Source organism: Gorilla gorilla, chromosome 2 (genome assembly GCF_029281585.2).
Source record: "Gorilla gorilla gorilla isolate KB3781 chromosome 2, NHGRI_mGorGor1-v2.1_pri, whole genome shotgun sequence".
Taxonomy (NCBI): domain Eukaryota; kingdom Metazoa; phylum Chordata; class Mammalia; order Primates; family Hominidae; genus Gorilla; species Gorilla gorilla.
Window position 1 is genome coordinate 198804020 of NC_086017.1, and position 25624 is coordinate 198829643.

The window sequence follows — 25624 nt, forward strand, 5'->3', positions numbered from 1 at the left end:
AAGCTAGGGTGAACTTGCATCTGAATCAGGGAATCATAAATGGTGTAGTTCACTCTCATGGACAGGTTGGAAAGAGAACCAGAGGGAAAGTGCTTGTCCCAGGTCACACTAGAGGAGGTGGCTGAGTTCTACCGCAGGGCTCTTGGGACAGGGCACCTCTGCAGGGATGGAGGTTTGCTTGGCCACTAACCATTCATAAAGCTTCTGAGTCTGCAGATGTCTGCCAATCACCCAGCAGACACCAAAAAGCCCCAGATGCACTCAGGCTGAGAAATATATGTCTGGGGCCACATGCCTTCATACTGCCCCATGAGCCGAGGAGAGAGAAATTGTTCGTGAAGCCAGAAAGCAAGATGGGCCTTCTCACTTCCAAAACTGGGCAAACTGAGGTCCAGAGGAAGAAGAGATGCCTATCTATGTGTCAGCAGAGCTAGGAGGGAAGTCATTAAATGCTTAGCCTAGGCCAGGCATGGTGGCTCACATCTGTAATCCAAACACTTTGGGAGGCTGAGGCAGGCAGATCACCTGAGGTCAGGAGTTCGAGACCAGCCTGGCCCACATGGCAAAACCCCTTCTCTATTAAAAGTACAAAAAATTAGCTGGGCATGGTGGCGTGCACCTGTAATGCCAGCTACTTGGGAGGCTGAGGCAGGAGAATCACTGGAACCCAGGAGGCGGAGGTTGCAGTGAGCTGAGATCTGAGTCTCTGTCTCAAAAAACAAAAAACAAAACAAAACAAAAGTGCTTAGCCTAGAGCTGAGTGGGAGGTCCTTCCAAAATCTCCCACCTGAGCTCTTCAGAAAGGGCCTGGAGTCCGCAGTCCCTCCTGGTGCTGGGATCCAAATGTGCGTTCATGCCAAGGTACCAGGAACCTAGCCTCATCTCAAAAGACGCTCGTTTTTGAGAACGCAGCAGTCAGCAGCCCCTTCCCTCCAAGAGCCTTTTCCACTAGGTTAGGAGCTGAGGGAGTCAGACGCAGGCCAGGCCCCATTCCAACGCAAGAAAAGCCCTCCAGACCAAGCCAGTTTGACTTTTCAACATTTTATTCTTATATTTGTACAGCTATATTTTACAACGCGGTAATGCAGTTTAGACACAGCCAAACCCTGTCTCCGGAGTAGTTATAACACAAGCATGACGCAGAATGGGATGAGACAAACATTCCCAAAGAGAGTTTAGTTAGTAACAACTTCAAGTCCCTGTGTCTGCCTACACTTCACAAAGGGATGGCGCACGCTCGCCCATCATTGAAAACTTCCGTGAAAAAAGGCACCGTGAGGACACGTTGTACGGGTATATACAAACTGAAAACTAGAACAAAATTACACATTTTTCCTTCTGCAGATTTTTTTGTTCTTTTTGTTTTTTTTTAATACACACTTTGTAAATTGTAAACCTTCACTTGCAAAAAAATACAAATACACTGAGGCATTTTAGACAAAATATTTTCTTACTTATACAGATGCAATACTTAAAATATTCTCTTAAGTGCTCTTTCTCAATAAAGATTCTCAGATCCGTGTCTGCCTGCAGATACAAAATCGAGCCTTTAACGCAGTTTTATATTTTTAATATATCTTTTTTAGGTTTATATATATTTATTTTATATATATATATATTTATATATTTACAACTCTGCCATATATTCCTTCACCTTTGGTTAAAAAAATTAAAGCCCTCTCTTTGATAACATACTGAAGTCTTGTCTTTTAAAAGAATGCACATTTACATACAAAAGAAACATCTGTTCCCACAAAACATATACATTCCTCATTTTGCAGACTAAAGTCAAGTCAGAACTTTTGCATACTCCCCTGCTTTGACATATAAAATGATTTTGCTTTTTGCTGACATGGTTCACCTTACACATAGGAGAAGAAGCAATATGATTTTCTTAATGTTTTATGGCAGTGGGGGAGGGGGAGCTGCTGCGGCTCCCAGTCCCCCAGGCCCCGACCCCCACCACCCCCCACCCCCAGCTATGATTTGCACTAGTGGATGAAAGAGGCACTACATCATGGGATGAACATTGTAAAGTGTTACAGTATCCTTTGGGTAGATTCTGAGAAGGGGCTGGAGACGAAAGCATCAACACTCCATGCTTCAGCAGGCTTTGGGGAGCTCCGGAGGCAGGTCAGTGGCTGACACGCGGTATTGCACCTTGGTGTTGGTGATGGCGCCATGCTTCTGGCGCAAGTGAAGTCGCAGCTGGCTTTTGTGACGGAAATGCAGGTTACACTTCTCACACTGCAGGGATATCAGAGGCAAACTGTTAGCTGTCATCAACCCAAGAAAGGTGTCATTGCTCAAAGACCCAGAGAGGAAGATTCTCCCTACGAGGGACTGGGGCAGCTCTTGCCTCTCCAAGGCCAGGTGAAGAACCCATATGCATCCGGGCTTCTGCCGACAGATAAGCTAGCGTTGTGCAAATGTCCGTTCCCTGCTTTCCCAAGTGTTGTTTCTGTCTCTCCCTTGCTAGAGACGTCCTTCCCTGTCTTAACTCCACAAGTTCAAGTCCTATCCAAAAGTGCAGTTAGATGCAAACTCCTCTAATGATTAAGGCATTTCTGAATCTCTCAAGGATGAAAATAATCCCTGTTTTCCTTTGAGCCTCTAAGATTTCTACCTTTACCACACAGCCCTCCGTGTGCATGGATCCTTCTTCAGTGGGTAACACTTTGAGGGCAGTGGCTATTTTTTCCTAAACTTTATAATCTTCCTAGGACCTCACAGAATATACCTCTTATTCAAATTATGCAATTAATCTGAACACATCTGGACAAATGGACTAGATCAGTCTGAATTCATGGAAATTCTGGAGTCTAGGGTAAATTTTTTTAAATGCAGTTATATTCTTTCCTAGGGTATATATCTCAGATGAGCTAACTAAACATTAGCAAGTGGAGCCGTTTCTTGATTTAATTCAATGAATGGGTAATAAGCGCTTTAGTTTAGATAAAAGTTACTTAAAAGTAAAATGGATGACTAAATGTAATGGGGTAATCTAGATGAGATCTTGAAAGAGAAAGGACATTCTTAGATAAAAACAAAGAAAATGTAAGTAAAGTACGAACTTTAGCTTATAATTATATTATCAGTATTGGTTCATTAGTTGTGACAGATGTACGGAACTAACGTAAGATGTTAACAATAGGATAAAATGGGTGCGGGTAGGAGCCCTCAGTACACTCTTTGCAACTTTTCTATAAATCTAAAACTATTCTAAAACAAAAAGGGTAATAAAATATGTTCAGATAGAGTATATGTTTTCAAGTGAAAATGGAACTAGATGAAGACAAATAAAAAATGAGCAGAGCCATGTGTAAAATCTCTGGTCTTGGGAGACATAGGGTCTACTGTATCTATGCCATTCACCGCTGTGTGTCCCCAGCATGTCATTTCTCTCTCTGGGCCTTGGATCTCCCTTCTGAATGGCCTGGGTCAATACAGGCTGAAAGTCATTCTCAACTCTGATATCCTAGGCATCTAAAATTCTAGCAAATCATTATAGCAGATATTTATTTTACTATTACTATGTGCATGTGCTATCCTCAACACTTTAATCATTAGTTAATACTACAACTCCATGAAGTAGATACTATTTTCAAACTCACTTTACAGATTAGGAAATTAAGGTACTAAGAGGATAACGAATTTGCCCTAACAGCAAGTAAGAAGATATTCACTCACAGCTTGATCAACAAGTGAACAAAAATAACCATGTTTTGCAGGTTAACCTCCGGTATGTAGGTTAACCATTCATTGATTACTTCTTGTCCCCATCACCACCTAGAAGGATGTCATCAACTCCTCAAAGCAACCATAGGCAAAACGTACACAGATGAGCGTGGCTGTGTTCCAATAACCTTTTACTTAGGGACAATGAAATTTAAATTTCATATAATTTGCATATGGCACAAAATATTCTTTTACTTTTTAATTGTAAAAACCATTCCTAGTTCATGGAATGTTCAAACATTGGCACACAGGCTATAGCTGCCGAGACCCCGCCCTAGAACACTCCAATCCCAGTGAACCTATCCACAGTGTCGTGCTGCACGGCTGGCCACCTCTTCTTTCTTAAAAGGACCTTCTTTATGTTTTTTTTTCAATTTTTTCTTGTAACATCATTAATTCTTATAACATTCTTTTTGTTCTCCTCCTCCTAAGACTGTTCCTTCTCAAACACCTTAGCTCCTCTTAAATGTGCATCTAGCCCAGTATGGGGTGTCCAGGAGGCAATCAATAAGTATTTGTGAAATGAATGAATCTAGGTGGAGTGAATCAAGTCTATGTATCCACAGTCTAGACTCCTCTCCTAAGGCCCAGATCACCTAGTCCAATACCTTCATTTTAAAGATGAGTCCCCTAATGCTTGGGCCAAGGTCAAGCGGGGTGTCTGGCCATCGGGCCCAGATCTAGGTCTTCCAACCATTAGCGTAGTGGTTGCCCCACTGTGTGCTTGAGATGGGAGCAAACAGTTCCACTGCCTCCCTGCTCCACCTCCTTCCCTGCGCTCCACCTCCTTCCCTGCGCTCCACCTCCTTCCCTGCGCTCCACCTCCTTCCCTGCGCTCCACCTCCTTCCCTGCGCTCCACCTCCTTCCCTGCGCTCCACCTCCTTCCCTGCGCTCCACATCCCCGCAGGCCAGAGAGCGGCCTCAAGAGGCTTACGTACATGGTAAGGTTTCTCTCCTGTGTGGATTCGCAGGTGGCTCTTCAGAGTCTGAAGGTGCCGGAAACGGGTGCCACAGATTTCACAGGGATAGGGCTTCTCACCAGTGTGGATAAGCACGTGGGCACGGAGGTGGGCCACCTGAACGAAGAAGAAAGCATGAGAGGTCTTCTGGGGTGGGCTGCAGGCCTCTGGGCAGCCCCTCATTAGCACACAGCCAGTGAGTGGGCCTTTCTCCAGGCCGCTCTGCTCACCTGCACACTCTGCTCACCTGCCCACTCTGCTCACCTGCACACAGGGACTGAGTGGGCCTTTCTCCTGCCCACTCTGCTCACCTTCACACGGGGACAGAGTGGGCCTTTCTCCAGGCCACTCTGCTCACCTGCACACTCTGCTCACCTGCCCACTCTGCTCACCTGCACATGGGGACTGAGTGGGCCTTTCTCCTTCCCACTCCGCTCGCCCGCCTGCTCCGCTCGCCCGCCCGCCCGCTCCTCAGCTCACCCGCCAGCTCCTCAGCTCACCCGCCCGCTCCGCTCGCCCGCCCGCTCCTCTGCTCGCCCGCCCGCTCCTCTGCTCGCCCGCCCGCTCCTCTGCTCGCCCGCCCGCTCCTCTGCTCGCCCGCCCGCTCTGCTCTCCCGCCCGCTCCTCTGCTCGCCCGCCCGCTCCGCTCGCCCGCCCGCTCCGCTCGCCCGCCCGCTCCGCTCACCTGTACAAATCTGGCTCCGCAGGTTTCGCATTTGTAGGGCTTCTCTCCAGAGTGAATTCGAGTGTGGGTTTTCAGGTTGGCTGGCCGGTTGAACTGGGCCCCACAGATGTTGCAACGATAGGGTTTCTCACCTATTACCAAGAAAAAGGGAAAAAGAAAAGCCATATTCAATAAGGAAGGTCTCTGCAGTCCCTGGCTCCTGGATTTCTAAGCAGCCTGCTCCTCCCTGAGGCCACTTGTGTTTTCCTTTCCCTTAGGGAATGTGAGAGAGAGAATCCAGGGGCCTGCCCCCACGCCTGCCAGCCCTCTCTCACACACACACCTGCATACCTCGCAGGGGACCAGGGCCAAGAAACAAGTGGTGGCATGGAGTAGCAACAATGCCAGGTGTGGGGTAGGAGAGGGGGGAGATTCCAGGAAGCCTGGGCTTTAGAACCAGCTTTGTCATTAGGATTATCTGCCTGTGGAACCTGGACAAGTCACTCTCCTTCTCTGGGCCTCAGTTTCCCTCTCTGGAACCTGAGGGGCTACTTCAGATTACCTGGGAAGGTTCTTCTAGCTTTTCCCTTGGATAAGACAGATTCACTCATCAACTCATTCACCAGGGAGACACAATCAGGCTGCTCTAGTTTCTCTCTTTTAGAACAAACAGATTTTTCCGCTTGTGGCAACTACAGCTGGATTCCATTTGCAAGAGGGGTGGGGCTTGGGTCTGAGTAGATGCTCAGCAGAGGAAACCAATAGAATGGCTGAACCTTCCTTCATGGGAAGTTTTTGGGATAATAGGGCCATTTACGGTACTAAGAGAGTAGATTTTAAACAACAATCAGGTCATGAGAAGCTACCTGGTAAAGGAATGTGAGTTGATAAGGAACAAGTCATTGAAACAAATCAACAGGCTTTTTTTTCTGGCTTTACAAAAATCGAATCTATTTGTCTTTCCCAGACTTAGTCTCTTCACCTGTACAGTGGGATTAACACTTCTGACCCCAGCAAAGGCAGAAAAGCAGGATAGAGCATCTCAGAGGAAAGACAAAGGATACAGGGAGTGGATGAGTCAAGTCACTAAGCAAAGACAAGACAGGGTTAGACCCCTCGTTCAGGCCAGGATGGGGCCTGCCTCCTGCCTTGCCCCACCAGGTCTCCAGGCCCCACACAGCTTTCTCTAGGATCCTCTCCCTGTCCTGCCCCAATAATTGTGGAGAGTTCGGGTCGTGTGGGGCAGGGCCATACCGGTATGGACGGTCTTGTGGCTGGCGAGGTTGCCCTTGTAGCGGAAGGAGGCCTGGCAGCGGTCACACTTGTAGGGTTTGTCACTGTGGGTCTGCAGCGTGTGCCTCTTGAGTGAGGCCTCCTCAGAGAAGCGGCAGTCACACTCATTGCAGAAGAAGGCCCCGTTCTCTGTTGGAGGGTGGTAGGGGGACACCAAAGTCAGCACGAGGAAGGGAGGTAGGGCTCTAAGGCCGCTCTCCTCTGTAGCTACCCCTTGTGCCAAACTGAACTCTCAGTCCCTCACTCACCCACCCGACATTCATGGGAGCTCGGAGCAAAGGATCTGTGGGGACTTTATTTTTCTTATCATTCAGAGTCTTAGCCATAGAGAAGGGAGAAAGGAGATGGGCTGAATTAAGGTACAGAAGGGAAGCTCAAACCAACAGGTGCTCAGAGGGCCTGCGCCAGTTTGAGGAAAGCTCAACAGAGATTTTCTTTCCCCAAGAGCTCTGAGAATTGATTTTTAAAAATAAGTTTACAGTTTTATTTACATTTATACACAGAAGCCCTAGGGCAAGACCCTTTACCTCTGAGCCTCTCTCTGTATCTCTGCCTTCAAAGTCAGATAATAAATCCCTGTCCTGCCTACCTCACAGGAGGATATTATATTACACAAAATAAAACACAAAGCATTCCAGGAATGTAAGATATAGGTCAAATTCAATTCTACTTTGAGGTCACTGAAGGAGGAATCAATGACGAACACTCTGTGGTCACCCTTGCACCTATTTGGATTTCATGTCTCCAAATCCTCCTGTGAGATGGGGAGACCAAAGCTGATGGTGGAAGTGGGAACAGAGGCCCAGAGAAAAAGAACTGGAGTGCAGAGCAAAGGCAAACTAGCCAGGGTGCAGGAGGGGACAGTCCCCGCTCTCCCATCTATGGGTCCATGACCCTGTGCCAAATCTCTTGGTGTAAGCAGCTGATTTATTTTTTCATTTGTTGTAACAATTTGAAAATGAGAAGTCACGCTGATTTTTCCCTGATTAGGTACTACTGGGCTCTATTACTGTAGCCAGAGCTGGGTGAAGAATTAGACTTTTTTTGTCTGGTAAAAACTGGGAATGCCAACCACCAACTATCCAGAAACTGCAATTTAATAATTCTCTTCAACTCTTTTAACTCAACTAATATTACTGAGTTCCTACCCCATGCTAGGGACTTACTACTACCTATGGGGATGTGAGAATGAATAAGGTCAGATGCTTCTCCTTACAGAATGTACAGCCTGGCAGAGAATAACATGCACACAGGTCAGTCTTAGTCATTTTGGTATTGAGGAATGGAGAAAGCTCTGGGAGTTACAGCCAGCCCCACAAGCTACTTTTGCTGGCGTGAAGCTAAAAAGACTGTATGGTAAGTCTTGATTACCCCAGATCAACTCTAAAACCCCATTCCTTGCTTTGGTTAACCCAGTTCCCTAAGAAGCGAAGCGTGGGATGAACGGCTGGTGACTTGGAGTGCCAGTGGACTTCCAATTGAGGACTGCTCCAATCAGAGACAACAGCATAAGTAAAATGGAGCACAAAACCTATGGAGCAGAGGGGCCTTCCTTCTCCCTGACAAGAGGAGGGAGGGAAAAGGACTCACCACAGCTAGAATCTGAGTACTCAGACTGGGTCTCTCCCATCTCCTCAGGGAACGTGGGGCCAGCGGTGTGGAGGCACATCTCTGCATGCTGTGGGGACTGAGAGCCGCAGGACGTGCACTTTGGGGGGTGCATGTAGAGTGGTGAGTGACTCTCGCTGCTGCTGCGGGGAGAGCCCGTCATGGACCTATGGACAGGAGTAAAGACAGCCTCAGCACCTTGGGCAGGGCCTCAAGACCACCCTCTCCTCCCTATGTGTAGGCAAGCCCAGAGGCCAGAGCTGGGCTGCCCACTCAAGCTCTGAGACCCCAGAGTTGTCCTCAAGTTTATCTCCAAACAGTATCTGTGGAAAGATCACTGACCAGGGTCAAACTGAGCCAGAGCTTCCCTGCAGCCCACAATCTCTCTCAGTCCAAGGGTAGTAGGATGGTCCCCTGCTACACCAAGACCACAGGAAGTGCCTGTGGGATTTACAGAATGCTATTCTGCCCCACAAGGGAATTATCTCTCTTGCTATGAAAAAATATACACTACTTAAGTGTAATATACTTCCTTACTTAGACTAACTCAATCTATAGGCACTGATTCCACACCTCTAATAGGCTCAGCAATTCAGGCAAGAAAAGAAGAAACCCCTGCACCCATCAGAAGAAATGACATGGAACCCTGCCCAGGTAACCCCTGACCTCAGACCCAGACAGTCTCTGAAATCACCTGTTAACGATGTTATTGAGCCGGCTGGCTTGTGGGATGGTGGAGTCCTCCCCGCTGGCACTGAGCTTGGTTGGGGACTGGAGGTCAAGGTTCTCAGGCTCCATGGGTGGCTGGCAGGCAGGTGGGGCCGTGTAGGCTCGTGGGGAAAGGCGGCCCAGCTCAGCCTGCTCAGGCCCCTCTGGTTTGGCATTCTGGTTGAGGCTGTTGAGCACGATGAACTTGTATTTCTTCCAGTTGCAGGCTTTGGGGTCAGTGGGGCTCTTGGCTGGAGGGGAGCCAGAAGCCTGGAGGATGCAGGCATTCTTACTGCTGCAGGACTCTGTGGGCGAGTTGGGCTGGCAGTCAGATTTCTGGGGGCTCTGTGGACTAACCAGACCCTTCCGGTTCAGGGGTGCATTGGGGGGCTCGAAATGCAGGGCAATCTCATCTTCCGAGGAGGGTCTCTCTTCTTCTTTGCTGGCCTTGTCACAAGGGAAGTAGGGGGCATTTCGGGCTGAGGGGGCAGCAGGCTTGAGGCCCTCAGCCACACTGTAGTGCATATCACTTCGTGCCTCTTCTGGGACTGTTTCCTTGGGTGAATAGATATTGCTGTGGCACACATTGGGGGACACCTCCAAAGTCGGCCGGCTGTACTCACCAGGAACTGGCCTGGCACTATCACATGGGAGTGCCCGCTCCTTGGGGAAGGGGTTGGCCACAGGCATCCGGACATCCCGAAACTCCTCATCGGAGAAGAGGAGGCTGCTGACAGGGAGGTGGCTGTACATGGAATAAGAGGCTGGCGGTGTGGACAGGCCACTGTACAGGCTGGGGGCAAAGGCTCTGCTCTCACACCCAGGGGCGCTCCTCAGTGGCAGGTTGTTCTCCACCACCTCACGACCCCGATAGGCCATGATGTCTTGGGGCATCAGCATCCGGCTGTTGAGGAACTCTTCACGAGGGGGCTTGATGGCAGGAACCATCTCTGCTTCACTGTGAAAGAAAAAAAGAGGAAAGACACCGGCCCCAAATCAGAACTGTTAAATAGATGACCTTCCAGTGACACTTATATAACCACATCTGTGTTTGAATTAGCTAGACATAGGTGACATGGCTCTGGAGCAGGGAACCACAATTACAATGCATTTATGCTAGAAGCCTGGAAATCCAGCCTGAAATTGGGAAGACTGAGGCCCAGAGAAGAGAAGTGAGTTACCGGCATGATCTATGCCTGATTAGACATAATCTTGTATGTTTAAGGCACATATCTATGCATGTGTGTGAATCTATAGCTCTTCTGATGTTATGAAATTTTATAGCTCACATAAAACTTTCAAAGCCCTTATCTCACTTCACCCATGCAAAATCCTGAAAGGAAGGAAAGGTGGTTATTATTATCTCCATTTTACACATAGGGAAACAGGAAAAGAATTTATACAATGTTGGTATGACACTTTTGGAGGATCATACACAAACGAGTAACCTACTGAAGAAAGAACTTGTCCCAGATGCTGATGAAAGTTTACACAGAGAACAGGCAGCAAATGCCAACGCATGAATCCCTGGTCTAGAGCAGCCAGACCTGGTTTGCAAACCTAGCTGTGCCACTTAGCAGCTGGTGACATGGAGCCAGTTACTCAGCCATTCTAAGCACAAGGCCTGAGCCACTGAAAGTACTTGTAAATGACAGCAATGATGATCTTGCCACCGTCATCACTCACAGGAGACAAAGAACTCTAGCTGTATATACCTGAAGGAATGTCATGTGGGTGAAATAAATAGGCAAGCTCACCATGATCACAGTTAACGGAGCTAGAACCCATGAGAAGGTTAAAGAGAAGCCAAAAAGAGAAGCTTTCTAACTGTCCAAGGTATGCTGTGTGGTTCTGGGAACACTGAGTTCCTGGCTCCTGGAGGTTTTCAAACACAGCCTGGAAAACCCTTCTGTTTGAGCGAGGATGCAATCACCCTAGCTAGAATGGCTGGATCAAAAGGTTCTAAAGAAGTTAAGCTCTGAGTCTCTGTTGCACTTAGTGAAGCTCTTCACTTCTTTGGATCTCAAGTTCCTCACCTTTAAATGAAGGTCATGTCTTATCACCCCTCAGGTAGGAGATTAAACTCAGTGAACTCCATTCAATTCAATAAATGTCCTGCCTAGTAGGAGCAGCGTGACATAAAAGGTGAGTAAGATAGCCCCTATAACCTTGAGCAGTTCACAGTCTGGTAGGGAACTAAGGCACATATGTAAATAGTTATAATAGAAGTCTAAAGGAGAACTAAAATACATATGCAAATATTAAAATAGAAGGAAAGTTTAAAGCACCGGCAAAATGCTTCACAACACAGAGGAAGAGCTGAGGGAGGAAAAGTGTTAATCAGAAAAACTTCCATGGAAGAGCTGGCATCCAAGATTAGCCTTGCAGGATGGGTGGGAGGAGAGGGTATATTAAGTGAATGGAAGAAAGCAAGATGCGGTAATGCATAGGACATACCTGTATAGCCACAGGAGTTAAGTCTGCCTGGGGCACAAGAGTTAAGAAGAGCAGAAGTGTGCAACAAGAGTGGAAATGTGGGTTGCAGCATATCATAGAGGAATATTTTTCCTGTATGCATGAACTATCAAAGGTTTCCGATCGGGGACTATCTCTTCCATCTCCGAGGCTTCCACCCAGGTAGCAACTCACCTGGCCTTGATAAACTTCCGGCAAGTGTCCACAACATGCTCCATCTGCAGGTACATAGCCGTGGCCATCACAGCCATGATGTTGCCCTCCCGCAAATTGAGCCGAGATGTGTACATAAAGTCCAGGAGGATGCAGAACCCCTCAGGGTTGATCTCAGGATCTAGATTGATCACACTAAGGTTGCATTTCAACTGGTCTGTAAAGATGCTATAGAACAGGCCACTGTAAAACAAACAAATGTCCCACTATAGTAGACATATAGAATCTGTGATCCCTTACAGTCAGCACTGATACTCAGCCCCTTTCCCCTGGGCCTACCTCCAGAACTTCTATGGTAATTAATAATAGCTGCTATTTATGGAGAGCTTACCAAATGTCAGGAGTCATTAAGCACCTTACATACATTATCCTTTGCTCCTTACAACCCTGCAAGTTAGGTACTATCATTCTCTGCCTTTACAAATAGGGGAACTAAGATCAGAGGGGTTAAGTGAATATTCTTAAAGTCACAGGGCCTGTTTTCCTTTTAGTCTTAACTGTACGGATTACCAGAGTTAAATTTAGCCCCCACTTGCAGTAACTATACTTAGTCTACCTTTGTCATAAGCATTCCCTCTTGTTCCATTGCATTTATACTTATTTTTAAAATTCTATCTCTTTTTAGAATTTGGGTATGAATGACAAATAAATAAAAATATGCCTACATCTATACTCTACTGCTTTTATCAAAGTCCATAGATTAACAGAGGGTCTGTTATTCCTTGAAGACCCAAGTCAAACCCCAAGCAATGCCTCCAGGTGCCATGCTGTCTGGTGGTGGAAAGAGTACTCAATTGTAAAGAAGAATTCTGGGCTATCATCTTGATTCTTGATTCTACTTTTTCTGAGTGGGTTGCCAGAAGTGAGCCAGACTTCCACCAAGTAGCTATGCAACTTTGGGTAAGATATTTAGCTTCTCTGCATCTTGCTTTACTCATCTTCAAAGTAGGAGGAACAATCATGTCTACCTTATAGTGTTGTGGCAAGAATAAAAATGTAAAGGATATAGAATGATGCCTGGCATATAGTAAGCATTCACTAAACATTATCTATTATATCTCCATAAGCCTCTGTTATTTCCACTATTAAAAATCAGGTGCTTAGAGTAGTTGTTGGATAAGTTTTCAAATAGCAATAGAGATCCCTGATTCTGCATCATTTAACCTCCCTGTGCTTTCCTTTTACCATCTATAAAATGAAGGCAATAGTGTAATGCATAACACTGAAGACTACTAAAAAGATCCAGGGAGATGATATCATGTAATATAAAATTGCTCTGAAAACTCGAAATACTTGATAAACATGAAGAATCAGCTAGTTCACTCTCACTAACTCTCGCATATACTCTGAACACCCATGGAAATTCAGTTGTAGCATAAAATAAATACATTTATAGCATAAAAGAGCAAAACATTTCAAATTAACTTGCTTAAGCTACTTAAAGACAAAGAAAGTTCATTTGAAATCTTTTCTCATTTTTTCACTGGTTGACTGAAGTTATTCTCCATGTCTGCCCCAAACACATCCTTTCTTGGGGCAGTATATAATTTTTCTCCCTCTATGCCCACGGAACATGGCTCTTTCTTTTCTAAAAGTGCATTCATCCATTCATTCATTCATTCACTTGGGAGCCTACTGTGCCACGCCATGGTGCTGAGATCTGGAGACAAAGCGAGACGTCATCCCAGATGCAGTAAAAGGCCCACATGTTCTGCCTTGCTTGGCTGCCAGCACCATCACCCCACTTTGACTCACCCACCCTTTCCTTTCAGATCCCTCACCTGCAGGCCATGAGGACCGTTTTATGGGCTCTAAACTGCTCACGGCTCACAACAATGACAACATCAGTCAAGATGTCTCGACTCCGGAGACGATTAAGGTTGAGAAGAACATCACTGGCATGGCGGGTGAACTGGATACAGCTGTCAGCCGGCGAGGCCATTTTGTCTTCACTTGAAAAAAGAGGCCAAAATCCTGTTAGTCCTCCAGAACCTGTTTCCTACTTGCCACGGGTATCAGAGCAGGTGGCTCAGCCTGCTAAGGTACAGAACGCAACTCAGTTCCCTTGTGTTTGATCTTTGAACAATTCATAGTCCAACTCTGGCCATTATTCTTCATAGTTTTAAAATAGGGAGAATAACTTTTATCCAACAAGTTGGGATAGAAAGCCCTTTAGGGGAAAAGCAAAGGGAATGAATATTTGTTGAGTGTTTTTCCCACATACCAAATACTCTGCCAAGCACTGACAGGCAGTGAGTATGTTGCAATGGAGAGACACTGTGTTTTTTGTTTTTGTTTTTGTTTTTTGAGACGGAGTCTCACACTGTCACCCAGGCTGAAGTGCAATAGTGCAATCTCAGCTCACTGCAAGCTCCGCCTTCCCGGGTTCAAGTGATTCTCCTGCCTCGGTCTCCTGAGTAGCTGGGATTATAGGTGCCTGCCACCATGCCCAGCTAATTTTTTTGTATTTTTAGTAGAGATAGTGTTTCACTATGTTGGCCAGGCTGGGTCTCAAACTCCTGACCTCGTGATCTGCCCAACTTGGCCTCCCAAAGTGCTGGGATTACAGGCATGAGCCACCACGCCCGGTCGAGACACTGTGTTTTAAGATTATCAGGCTAGACTTGCCTTTTGCTAGCTGTGGGACTTTAAGCAGGTTGTTTACTGGTTTGGGGCTTTGGTTTCCCCAAATGGAAGTAGTAATACCTATGTGGTTATAAAAGTTAGAAAGATATTCCTCGTTCATAGGAGGTTCTCAAAACTCACAGCTATTCTCATAGGTATCTTATTTCATCATCTCAGTCACCATTGGTCTCTCTCTACTGCTAGGCTTTAGAGTTGCTTGACTTTTGTACCTCGAGGAGTTAGCATATTGTTGGTGCACATTAGCTGGCTAAATTAGTTTGTACAAAGAAAGAGTAACATAATGATTGACCATGCAAGTGTTAAGACAGTCTAATACAGAGGTGAAGGGTGAGGACTAGGAGTGATGTAGAGGGAACTGGTCATCCTTGTCTCATATAATGAACAGTGGCAAAGTTCACAGAGACACATGTATTGGCAAATTCAAAAGAAACAGTTTGTCCCAACATTTTAAAGCATATAATTTTATTTACTTACCCAATGCCTTGCTTCACAGTCCAAAATTTTGCTCAAAACCTACAGAGAAGAGAAGAAAGCAAACAGAAATTGATTTAACGAATGTAAGATTGTCCACTATAGTCTTATTTTAGGACATACACATTTAGTTTTGCTTTGATAGTTGCAGCTTGCCAGCTGGTGTGGTTTTACCACAAGCTAACAAACATTTTCCAGCTCTGCTCTTACGGAAACAACAGGCACCCGAAGCTATGAGATAATAATGTTTTTATCCGGAGTACTGGGAGTACAATTGCATACATTAATTAGTTATACATACATACATACATATATTTCCTTCTTCAAAGAAAAAATTTATACCATCCAAAGGCCACTAGAGTTTATGGGAAAGAAAAAATAAGAAAAATGGTTCTGTCAACATTAACAATAACGATTCGTCCGTGGCCTAAAACCACTGGACGTCATTCAAAACCTGCTAAAATATTATCTTTCAAGTCTTAGAATGATTCCGCAAGGACGATAGGGCCAATATCTTTATCCTTATTTCACTGGCGATGAAACTGAGACTTAGGGGTTCAAGTGGCTTGCTCAAGACATACAGCTAGGCAGTGTTTCCTGCCCATCTGAAACATTAAGACTGAATATAGACTCTGCAGAACACAGCCTGAGATGTCATGTCTACGTATTCCTTGAAAACCTTTGTCTTCTTTTTCAAAGTGTTCTCTCCCTTCCCTACTGGGTCTAAGACCAGACAGAATGCCATTGCTTCTAAGTTTGTGCTTCTCCCTGCTGGTAAAAGACTTAACTATGTGATTTAGCTGAGAACTGGCCAGGGGGCACTAAACCTTAAAGAGATTTAATGAAATATGTACCTCCTTCCAAACCGGCTTCTCTAAAACAGAATCATTAAAAGCACAGGTGTAAGACCCTCATTTATGATCCAATGTGGGCTGCAAAATAAAACAATATTTGAACTGTCTTCCCCCTTAAAAAAAAAAAAAAAAGCAGAACCTTTTAGAGCTATTTTCTGGGTAAAGAGGCCTGAGGCCAACAAGGTCATGTTGGGCCATGTACATGGTTGGTGACCCGGCCCTAGGTCTTCTGGCTCAAATTCCTGTCCCCTTTCCAAATCAGCCTACGTGCTGTAGAACATGCAAGACAGCACCCTGATGTGGGTGAATCTCATTTTTAAGTTCCTTCCCCCACACAAACACTTTGCCCCATTCCAGGCTGCTGAGTCTTACCAAATGAGCACTCTAAAATGAGAGGTTTCCTTGAGTCTGTAACCAAACACTCTGACATTTCTCTGTGGTCCCAAGTGCCAGTCACTCAATCCCATCGGCTCCAAGGTTAGTGTGTGCATGTGAGTGAGTGGGGACTGGAGGGAAGGAAGTGGGGAAGGGAGAAGACAGAAAAAGACAAAAGAACCTATCTCCTCCTCTCCCCAGCCCAACTCGAGATAGGCAAAGAGAGATAGACTAACTTGGTCTTTACCAAACTTCAAGGATTTTCTCCTTTGCAAAAGAAAGCTGAAGACACATGGGAGGTTTACTTATAAGCTTTCCTCTCTTCCTTCATGGAAGGGATCCTCAAACACTTCTGGAATACCTAGGCTGTTCTTTAACCAGCTTCAACCACCAGCTCACTTGTGGATTTCCAGTCGCAGGCTTCTGGAACCACAGGAAGCCCAGATTTGCCATTTCACCATGACAAGTGGCAATGACTCACTCCAGATGCGGATTGAAACAAACAAACAAATTCCCCTGTGTCCACTGTCAGCTGGGCCTTGGGCTTTTCACCATAAGCCTCTGCCTGGCCAAAAACAAAGGTACGTACACGAGGCGCAGGTCCTTCTCAAGTTCACTCCTTTGCAAGCCAACTCGTCTTAAGAACCAGCCCCCCCAACTCCTGAGTGTGGGCAATATTGTCACCACCCCCACCCCAAATGCCGCAGGTGTGGAAGCACCACCAGCATTTGGTTTGTATTTTTACAGAGCTCTTAGTCCTTTCCCACCTCCTCACGATTGCATCTTATCCTTATAACAGCCCTGCTTTATTAGGGAGGGAACTGAGGCTCCGGGTGAGAGGCCTTGCCCAAAATCTCAAAACCAATTTCCAGCAAGTTCTGGACATGCCGCGTCTCCTAGATTCAGCCATTCCACCAATGCCACACAAAAGACTACCCACAAAAACAATCTCCAAGGAGCAGGGCTGTCAATGAGAAACTGACAACTGCTGGCTGCCCCCAGACCTGGACTTCCCATCCCAATCTCCCCGCACCCACGCTGGGTCAGTAACCACCATGGGAGAGTTAAATGTTTTCTCTTCCCTTCCTCACTTTAGCTCTTTTGGCGCTTTCCTTGTGCATAGCCAACTAGGCTCCTTGAGAAGACAGTTCCTTTAAAAGAGCTTTCCATTGAAGAAGAAGACAGGAACCAAAAAAAAAAGCAAAGAGAGAGAGAAGACAGCAGAAACGACAGAAAGAGAGAGAGAGAGAGAAAATGAGAGAAGAGGGAGAGGCGAGGTTAAGAGCCAGAGAGCAAGCCAATACATAAGACCCCATCCTTTTCCTCCCTCCTCCCCTGGGCTGGCACCAGGAAGCCCCATTTTCTCGCTCACACATAAGAGCACAAACACCAGCCCTGCGCGCCGGGGCAAGCCTAGGCAGACTTCGCTACCCCACCCCGACCACTCCGTACCTGTCTTCCAGGGACTGCCCGCCCCTGGGCGATCCACCTCGAAGCCCCCCGCAAGGCGCGACGGAGGCTTTGTGGTATGACCGTGGCGGCCCTTAATTTAGTTACATTCAAATAAAACTTTTCGTGCACCTCGGTAGCTAACATTGTGTGCATGCCTTTTTTTTTTTTTTTTTTTTTTTTTTCCTGTTACGCCGTCAAGGCAGCAAGCAATGAGGGGAATGACACAGCCCTCTCATTCCCGGAACGTAGTCAATCTCGGCTCTGCGGATTTCACAGAACACACTTTGCCTATCGCCGGCTCCAACAAGAAGTAACTTTCCAGGAAGCTGCCGGGCCCCGGCAGCCGCCAGGATCGCTGCCTGCGCTGCGCTGGCCGCCGGGGATTCACCCGGGGAGGCGGGGCCGCTGGGGAAGGCTCGCGGGGAATACAGCACACTTTCCCCTAAATCCCTCGTCCGCGCCGAGTGCAGGGCTCTCAGAGTTCACCTAGTCCAACCTCTCACCCGCAACAGTTTATAAATGGGGAAGGTCAGACAAGTTAGTAGCAGAGCTGGGTCTAGAACCCAGGAGTTCGAATACAATCCGAGGCTCATATCCAGACTTTAAGTTGTCCGATTCCGAAGTTTATTTGCTTTTTTCCCTCTTTTTGCCTTCCATTCTCCCTCACCCCCGTTCTTTTAGGGGAATGTTTGAGCGAGACTTCAAGGTCAAAAGATGGAGTCCCTAGGGGCTGAGTGTCTCCATCATAGGCGCCCCAGGCAAGGTTGGAGAAAAACTAAACAGAAAGCCCCTTCCGCCTACGTTGGCAAGAACGGGAACCCAGCTCCACTTGGTTTCCGCCCAAAGTCTTTAGAATAGGAGCTGCCAAGCCGTAAGGATTTCCGAATCCGATTTCCCCGAAACCGTAGAGACACAGCTTGGACTCGGCAAAGGCCGGGGCCCCGACCCCTGCGCGCGCACTGGCACTCTCCAAAGTTGCCTCGCCTTCCTGTGGCCCTCCCGGGAATTATAACCCCCGGGTGCCATGTCCTAATTGGTCTCGGTAGCAGGCTCCGGGGTGCGCTTTCGGGGGCTAGGGGACAGCGAAAGACTCAGCCACAAAGGCCGCAGTCTGGTCCTAAAACTAGCCAGTGGCGTCACACTGCGCCGCTCATCCCTTCTGCGGCAAGCGGAAGGGTCAGAGTCGGTCTGCAAAGACCGAGCCTTTGGCCTCAAAATCCTACATTGAGGCTTTCTCACCCGTTCGCCCGGTGGGATAAAGGTGAAAGAGACGGTTGGGATTTAATATGGGGTAGGGATGAGAATCTGGGAAGTTAAAATGAAGTAAATGCATTTATTGGAAATTAGGAGTCCCGTGGTTCCGGGAGCTCAAACCGAATGGTGTTTTTACCGCTGCCTAACGCTAGAGAGAGCCCTCCATCAAGGTTTGAAACCGTCAACCCCTTTCTCGCCCCTCCCCTCCTTCCCATTGACCTAGTTTGGCCAGAGCCTCCCGATTTGGAGAATGCCTTCCGCCCTTCCCCCCTCCTCTCCAGCCAGAGAGGCTAGAGAGGCTGTTGGATTATTGGTAATCTAATAACTCCAATAACCCGCTGAAAAATCCAAAGGGAAATCTGAAAGTGTAAAGCACTGTTTAGGGACAAGGACAAGGAACTTTAATAAGGCTGGAACTGCCGTAGTGAACCCCGCATCAGGGGCCCTGCCGTGGGGCTCCCGGTCTCAGCAGTGTTTCAGCCAACTAGCTGCACGGCTGCAGACACCACCGTGGTCCGGCGGCAGGGGGTGAGGTCAAATCGCGGAGCTGTTTTTATTCTTGGGGGAAAACACTCTTCGCCCTCTTGGCTGGGGAACGGGAGGGTGCAGGAGACGACAGTAAATAAAAGCGAATTTGATAACGCGATGGCCTCGGCAGCCGCTTTGGATAACCGAGGTGTTCGGGGACATTGTGTCCTGACTTTCATTTCTATCACGTTTCCTGCCAACAGTGCTCTTGCAAGCCTGCAAGCTTCTAGGAAATGCAGTAAAACAGAGGGATGTGTTTTATCATCAAGATCTGAAGAGGAGTTGCAGAAGGGACGTTCCCCATACGCTCAGCGCGAGACAGCCCTCCAGAAGGGCCCGAAGACAATGCCAGCAAATCGCGTCCCGGAGCAGAGATCCCTCGGCCGTCCTGGCTGGACTGGGCTCAGCCTTTGCAAAAAGGCTGGCGGGGGAGGGGAGAAGCATGATCTCCTCAAGCAAACAATGCCTTTAAAAATCCGATCTGGAAAGAAGTCAGCCAAGGTCCTTATTCACGTTAATGAAGATGGAAGGCACTAACTGTCCTTGGAAAGCGATGAGTCAAACTTGACCGCGCTTCACACTCGTTCCCAGATTCGTTTCCAGTCCGAACAGAGGCGCGTTTCTCCGACGCGGCCTCCGACGGCTCCCGCAGTGGGAGAGGCCGAACTCGATCCCCGCCGACCCGGGCGGGGGAGACGGCGCTGTCTCCCCCTGCAGAGCGCGCCTGCTGCCGCTAGGGGCCGCCAGCATGCGGACGCGCGTTTGCCATCTTAAGTCACGAGCTCGGAGAAAGAAAACTTTACGGAGGAACTGTTGTGGCACAAATTCTGGCCTATCCACATGACCCCCACCCCCTCACACACACACACCCGGTTTCTCGCCAGGCTACTATGCAGAGGATGTTAGGAAGGGGAAGAGAGCGATTTCAGAATCGAGGCTCGCCCTGCAAGTCTTTGGTCCAGGCCTTAACCCCCCTCTTAACACGCAAACCCCCGAGCTCCGAGACCCGCACCCTTCAGCACCATCTAGGCTTTCGTGTCATTACCGAAAATCTTAGGCCATATTTTCTTTAAAAAAAAAAAAATCCTCCAAGACTGCTGGGGAGCGGTTTCCAATGAACACTGGCAACAAAGGTGGCCTAAGAGGTTAAACTCATGGTTCTGGCAGCCGCTCCTTTCTCATAAATACTTCAAAGGAGCTGAGATAAACCCGCCTTTGACTTTCAGTCACTGACATGAAATTCAGAAGTTAAAATCTGGTCCTGGTTAAGTCACTAACTCACCACTAACAAGCCTCCTCGTCGGACCTGTTTCCTCAACTGTAAAACAGAGTTGTACGTCCCAAAGCCCCTGAGCTCCTAGGTGGCATCCTTCCACTACCGACTTCCCCTAAGAAGGGCCACAGGGACAGGAAGATGGTGTGTTCGAAGCGGGTTATTTGTGGTTTTTCTTAGTGCAAATAGATGCTCATCGCTGAGTGATGGGCAAGCAGCGAGGCCTTTCTGATTTTCATCCCTCTTGTCAAAACTTTGGAGGTTGTATGCCGTCCCCATTGGAAGGTGCCCTCCTTCTGTCAGTCCTAGCATCTGGTCAGGGTACCGCCGCCCGGGAGGTGGAACGGCGAGCCCACCGCCCATGGCCGCGAACTCGATCTCAGCCCACCGCTAGGTGGCAGGCCAGCCCGTCCGAGAATCGCCGCGCGGCCGCAGCTTCCACACCGGTCCCTACCCGCCCCTCTTTATTTTCTGTCTGGTGGGGGCGAGGGTTGGGGGTGTGATTGCCTCTAAAAGCAAAGCTAGAAAACATTTAATTTAGTGTATGTAATTCCGTTCCTCCCGATGCTCCCGCCTCTAGCAACCACAACGCGGTATCTGGAGCTGGTTTCATGTATCATAAGTTGATTTCTCCCCCAGCCTCCGAAAAGCTTTATGTACTGGGAAGGGAAAGAAGGTGCACTTGTCTTCAAAAGGCAGAATGGCACTCGACGGTATTGGCAGAGATTCTTGCCAAACACTGGTCATCCAGCAAAGAAAGTCGGGAATAAACTGATCTTCTCGGAGGAAAGGGGCTCTGGGGGCCGAGTGCTGGATCCCACTCAGGCTCACTGCGCCTGGCAAAGCGGGGGAGTGGGGAGTCGGGTATGGTCTTTTGGTGAAGTTGTGGGTCTCGGAGTGGACATCGGGAGGGTTGGGAGGGGCCGTTCCTGGTTTCCACTGGGGCAAAGAGAAACCAGCCAGTTCTGCCACTACGCTGCACCCTCGCTGTGCTCGCGGCGGCAGCGGCGGTCCCACTTGTTGCGCAGTGCTGGAAACCGGCACGCGCCATTCGATGTTGACTCACAGAGGGCTACAGACCAGCCTACCATTGCTCCACGCCATGCACAAACCTCCTCAACACACCCCCTACACATACGTCCTGCCACCGCCGGCAAAACTACAGCATTTCCAGCCACTATGGTGTTTTACACCAAAACATCCCTCACTATCTCGGTATCAGACAGGCAGCAGAATTAAGATGCCCTGAGAAGTCAATCCAAGGGGAAGGCCGGGCTACCTCCGCCTGGAGAACTCTTCCACTTAAAATCAACCAGGCACCCTCCCCCCACCAAAAAAAAAATAAATATCTTAGAACCACGTTGCCTATTATAACACCATCCTAGTTGGAAAGCAACATTTTTCTTCCCTACTTGATAAACTTCAAAGTCCTTTTTATCCGTTAGTTTTATCTCCCCTATTTTTTTTAAATCTCTGGGGGAAAAAATGTTTCATAAGTTCACTTCCCAATATTTTTCAAAAATTGACTTTTGCCAATAGTTTCGCCCACCGAGGGGTGGCGCTGCTGCACCGCCTCCTCTATATCTCTTAAGTTTTTCACAACAAAGTGGGTTGTGAGTGTCATTACCCTGTAGGGGATAGAGGGAAGGAAGGGTTTTGACATCCAGCCATGGCTACCATTTACTCAACCAATAACTGGAACTCTTCAAGGGCTCAGCAAACGACAGCTTAAGCATTTAGAGTCCCATCCCTATCCACCAAACCCAGAATAAGTTAGTCTTTTCAAGAAAGCATTGGTATAAAACCCTTCAAAACTGAAAAGAAGAAAGGGGCAATTGGAGAATTCCCACTTTTTCTGGCTGTCTCCTTCAAGTCGCCTAGTTTTTATGAACAGCATCTAGCCTTACTGTCACTATCAACAACCCTTAAAACTAGCCAATGCTTCGGCCTCTAGTATTGGAAAGTCTTCCAAATAGGATACTGGAAACTTCTATTTATAAGCTTGGGGTGGCGGGCGGGGCGGGGAGGTGGAGAGAGAGTTGCCATCTACAGGTTTCTATTTTGGCCTGAAGACTCAACTGCAGTCATTAGAGTAAGGGAATGCCCATCTCCTGGTACTTGTTCGCCATTTCCTCCTCCCCCAGAAACAAATATCTTTTCGTCTTTTTTAAAAAAGTATATATTTTAAAGCAAGAATGTGATTTCATCTCTCTCCTTTGAGCTCATGTTTGCTACCTCCAGGAATAGCGTGTGGACTAGGGCCAGATGAACTTCAACTTGGGCTGCAGATTTACGAGGTTCTGTTCTAGTGCCAAAGGCTCTTGGTAGTAAATAGTGAGCAAAATAGATACCTGTCTCCTGATGGATCTTGCCGCCCCCTCTTTTTTTTTTTTAAGTTATTTATTAAAACCACACACACCTTGCAAAGAAAAAGGGAAACTGGCAGTCTCTGTAGAGGAAGCCGGTGGCATCGCTCAGAGCCACAAACTGTATTTCTAAACAGCCCTTTCCCTGGTTCCCTCTCTCCTGCCCCACTTTTTTTTAAATCCAGACTGTAAAAAACACATCTACTGACACTCACTTTACTTTAAAAAAAGAAGAGAAAAAGTAAAGCGTTACAAGACTTTCCTCCTGGAAACTATAAACTGATTGAAAAAAAAAATCCATAAAAGATTAAATCCTGGCGGGTTGTGGGGTGGCGGGGGCCGGCGGGGAGGGGGCGCGGAGTGGAGATTGGCTCTTTGAGGTGGTCAGGGGCCCTGTAACAGCTTGGGACTTTCAGCACCTGGTTTGGGGTCATTTATCTGCTCAACTGTCAGGACCCCCCCACCCCCAAACCCCAGCCACCAACTCAACCATCGTAGGAGGGAACACAACACAGAGGGTCTTTTTTCATTTTTTTAAAAAATCGGTTTGGTTGTGTTTTTGTTTTCCATGGGGGAGATTTAAAACTCATTATTGCAACACTAGTTCCATTTTTCGCCAGGGTTCCAATAACACGGCATCATAAAGGCAACGCAACCCACAGTTCTCAAGACATTTACCACGGTCACTACATCCGGCAGCGGGGTGGCCCCTAGCTCCTGCTGCCCCCCCGCCCTTTCTCCTCGCCCGCCCCCGGAGCTCAGCCGATTTCTGAGGCTCCAACTCTACCCACTCCCTCCCCGGGCCGCCGCCGCCGCGCCTTCCCCCATTCTTACTCCCTCGAGGAGAGCCACAGGTTGCAAATCCAACCAACCTCGCAATCTATTTTTGCAAAATCACTCACAAAGATCTCCCTTTCGCGCCCGCGCCCGCTCCTCCCGCGCCGGGTCCCCTCAGCCACGGCCACAAAGTGCCCTTCTCTCCTCCTGAGTCTTGCACATAAGGAACGCGGGCTGGGGCTCTGTTCGTCTTTCTCCTCGCCCAAGGTAAGGACCTCGGGAATCTGAAGCCTGGCGTCCACTACGCTCAGGCCCGCAGTTCCCTTTTTACAGAGCTTGCACCATGGGAAAAAATAAAATAAAATTTAGGAAAGGGAGGCAACAGCCATTGGGAGCCAACACAGAGTCACGCAGCGCCCAAAATACAAACACCGCAGCGGCCAGAAATCCCGCCACCTTTCTCGTTCTCCCAGGCTGTCCTGTCGAGGTTCCCTGAGTCCCCCCGCACACTGAAAGGCATCGCAGGTGCAGTGCGCACCCCTTTCCCACCCACCCCAAGAAGCCCTGTCCCGCCATCAGTCTCTCTCCTCGGGATGAGCAGGGAGAGCGCGCGGAGGTTCCCGACTCCCTCGACTACAACCAAGAAAGAATAATTTTCAAAGTGTTCAACATCCCCGCCCCCAAGCTCCCCAAAACACAGGGGCAGGGAACACCAAAACACTCGGCTCTCGTTAGGAAGATCACGGCTCTGAAAGGAAATAGTAGACACGATACTTCATCTCATCTGGATTTATGACCAAAAAAAACAAAAACAAAAACCCAAGGAGTTCGCTTGCATTTTTTCCTTCCAAATCTCGGTTCGGCTCGAAGGCAGGGAATCTAAAAGACCGAGGCCGATGGAAGAGAGCCAGCGGGGCGAGCGAGCGGGCAGCCTCCCTTTTTGCCTCCCGGAGTTACCCAGAAGGACAGGGGAAGGGAAGGAATAAGAGGCGAGGAAAAAGAGGAGGGAGGGAAGGGGAGGCCAGGAGCGACGGAGCAAGGAAAGCAGTTTGCAAGCGAGAAAAGAGGGAAAAAACACAGCCGCACGAATCCAGAGAGATCACAAGCCGTACGCAAGCAGCAGCAGAAAGAGCGAGAGCGCGAGCGCGCGTCCTCTCCGCGGTCTGGGGCCAGACAGCCCCCAGACTAGCCCGAATCACCCCCCAAGCACTGTCTCGTCCTCTCTGCTCCGGCCGCCCCCTAATTCCCCTCCTTCCTCTCCTCCACCTCCTTTCCAAAAACCAAAACAACACAAGGGAGGGTGGCAAAAGCCTCCCCAAACCGGCCGATTCACTCAAAGACAACAATAATAATAATAAATACATAACAATCTATATCCTAGAGTGGGAGAGACGTGGGACTAATCTTCGGCATTTATTTTAACACCTGACAGCTAGAATAAATAAATATATACATTTATATCAATAGATACACATAGAAAACTTGGAGCCAAAGCATTTGGCAAGAGCGGAAAAAAAAGAATTAAAAGGTAAAATAATGATCATGAGCAGCGGCGGCGGCAGCGGCACCAGCGGCAACAGCGGCGGCGGCGGCAGTAGCAGCAGCAGCGGCGGCAGCAACAGCAATAATCACCTGGTGTCCGGCCTTTCCTAGAAACTTCTTGCATCACCACTTCTAAGAACCCCAGTTCTAAGAATCAACAGAGCTCAATTCTCGGAATTTGAGCTTCGGACTTTACCACTGCTACGTGGCAGGGGAGGACTTGGTGTCAGCTCTCCGAGATTTTTACTGCCCCTGGCCAACCAAAAGCCCTCAAAGCCACAAGATTTTTTCACTGGCCGGCATATTTCGAGGTCCTCATAAGCAGAGCGTCTCGGATTTGGAGGTTCCGGTTCGAGGCTCGAGGGGCCTGAAGGTGGCTCTCCCTCCCCGGGCCCAAGACGATGGTATGGCCTGCTCCGCCACCGTC

The 25624-nt window shown here is 48.2% G+C and overlaps 1 protein-coding gene and 1 long non-coding RNA gene across 5 annotated transcripts in view; one reads left to right on the forward strand and one right to left on the reverse strand.

Moving 5' to 3' along the window:
* The window catches only part of LOC134758123 (uncharacterized), a 30208-nt gene extending 17879 nt beyond the window's left edge, over nucleotides 1-12329 (forward strand). Inside the window, exon 3 of the long non-coding RNA XR_010133026.1 lies at nucleotides 12285-12329. This is a non-coding gene — a long non-coding RNA (uncharacterized lncRNA). The remainder of the gene's footprint in view (nucleotides 1-12284) is intronic.
* BCL6 (BCL6 transcription repressor) lies at nucleotides 1026-25430 on the reverse strand. 4 transcript variants are annotated; one of them, XM_004038190.5, is made up of 10 exons: nucleotides 25288-25428; nucleotides 14780-14818; nucleotides 13441-13611; nucleotides 11621-11842; nucleotides 8958-9929; nucleotides 8246-8430; nucleotides 6617-6784; nucleotides 5384-5514; nucleotides 4678-4815; nucleotides 1026-2247 (listed from the first exon to the last, which is right to left on the reverse strand). In XM_004038190.5, exons 3-10 carry the CDS (start codon nucleotides 13599-13601, stop codon nucleotides 2104-2106), a joined length of 2121 nt encoding a protein of 706 aa, XP_004038238.1. In that variant the 5' UTR covers nucleotides 13602-13611; nucleotides 14780-14818; nucleotides 25288-25428; the 3' UTR covers nucleotides 1026-2103. The 4 variants fall into 4 exon arrangements, with proteins under 4 accessions (XP_004038238.1, XP_018879714.1, XP_018879713.1 ...); XM_019024169.4 differs by lacking the exon at nucleotides 25288-25428 and adding an exon at nucleotides 17458-21065; XM_019024168.4 differs by lacking the exon at nucleotides 25288-25428 and adding an exon at nucleotides 16003-17451.
* Nucleotides 25431-25624: the final 194 nt, after the last annotated feature.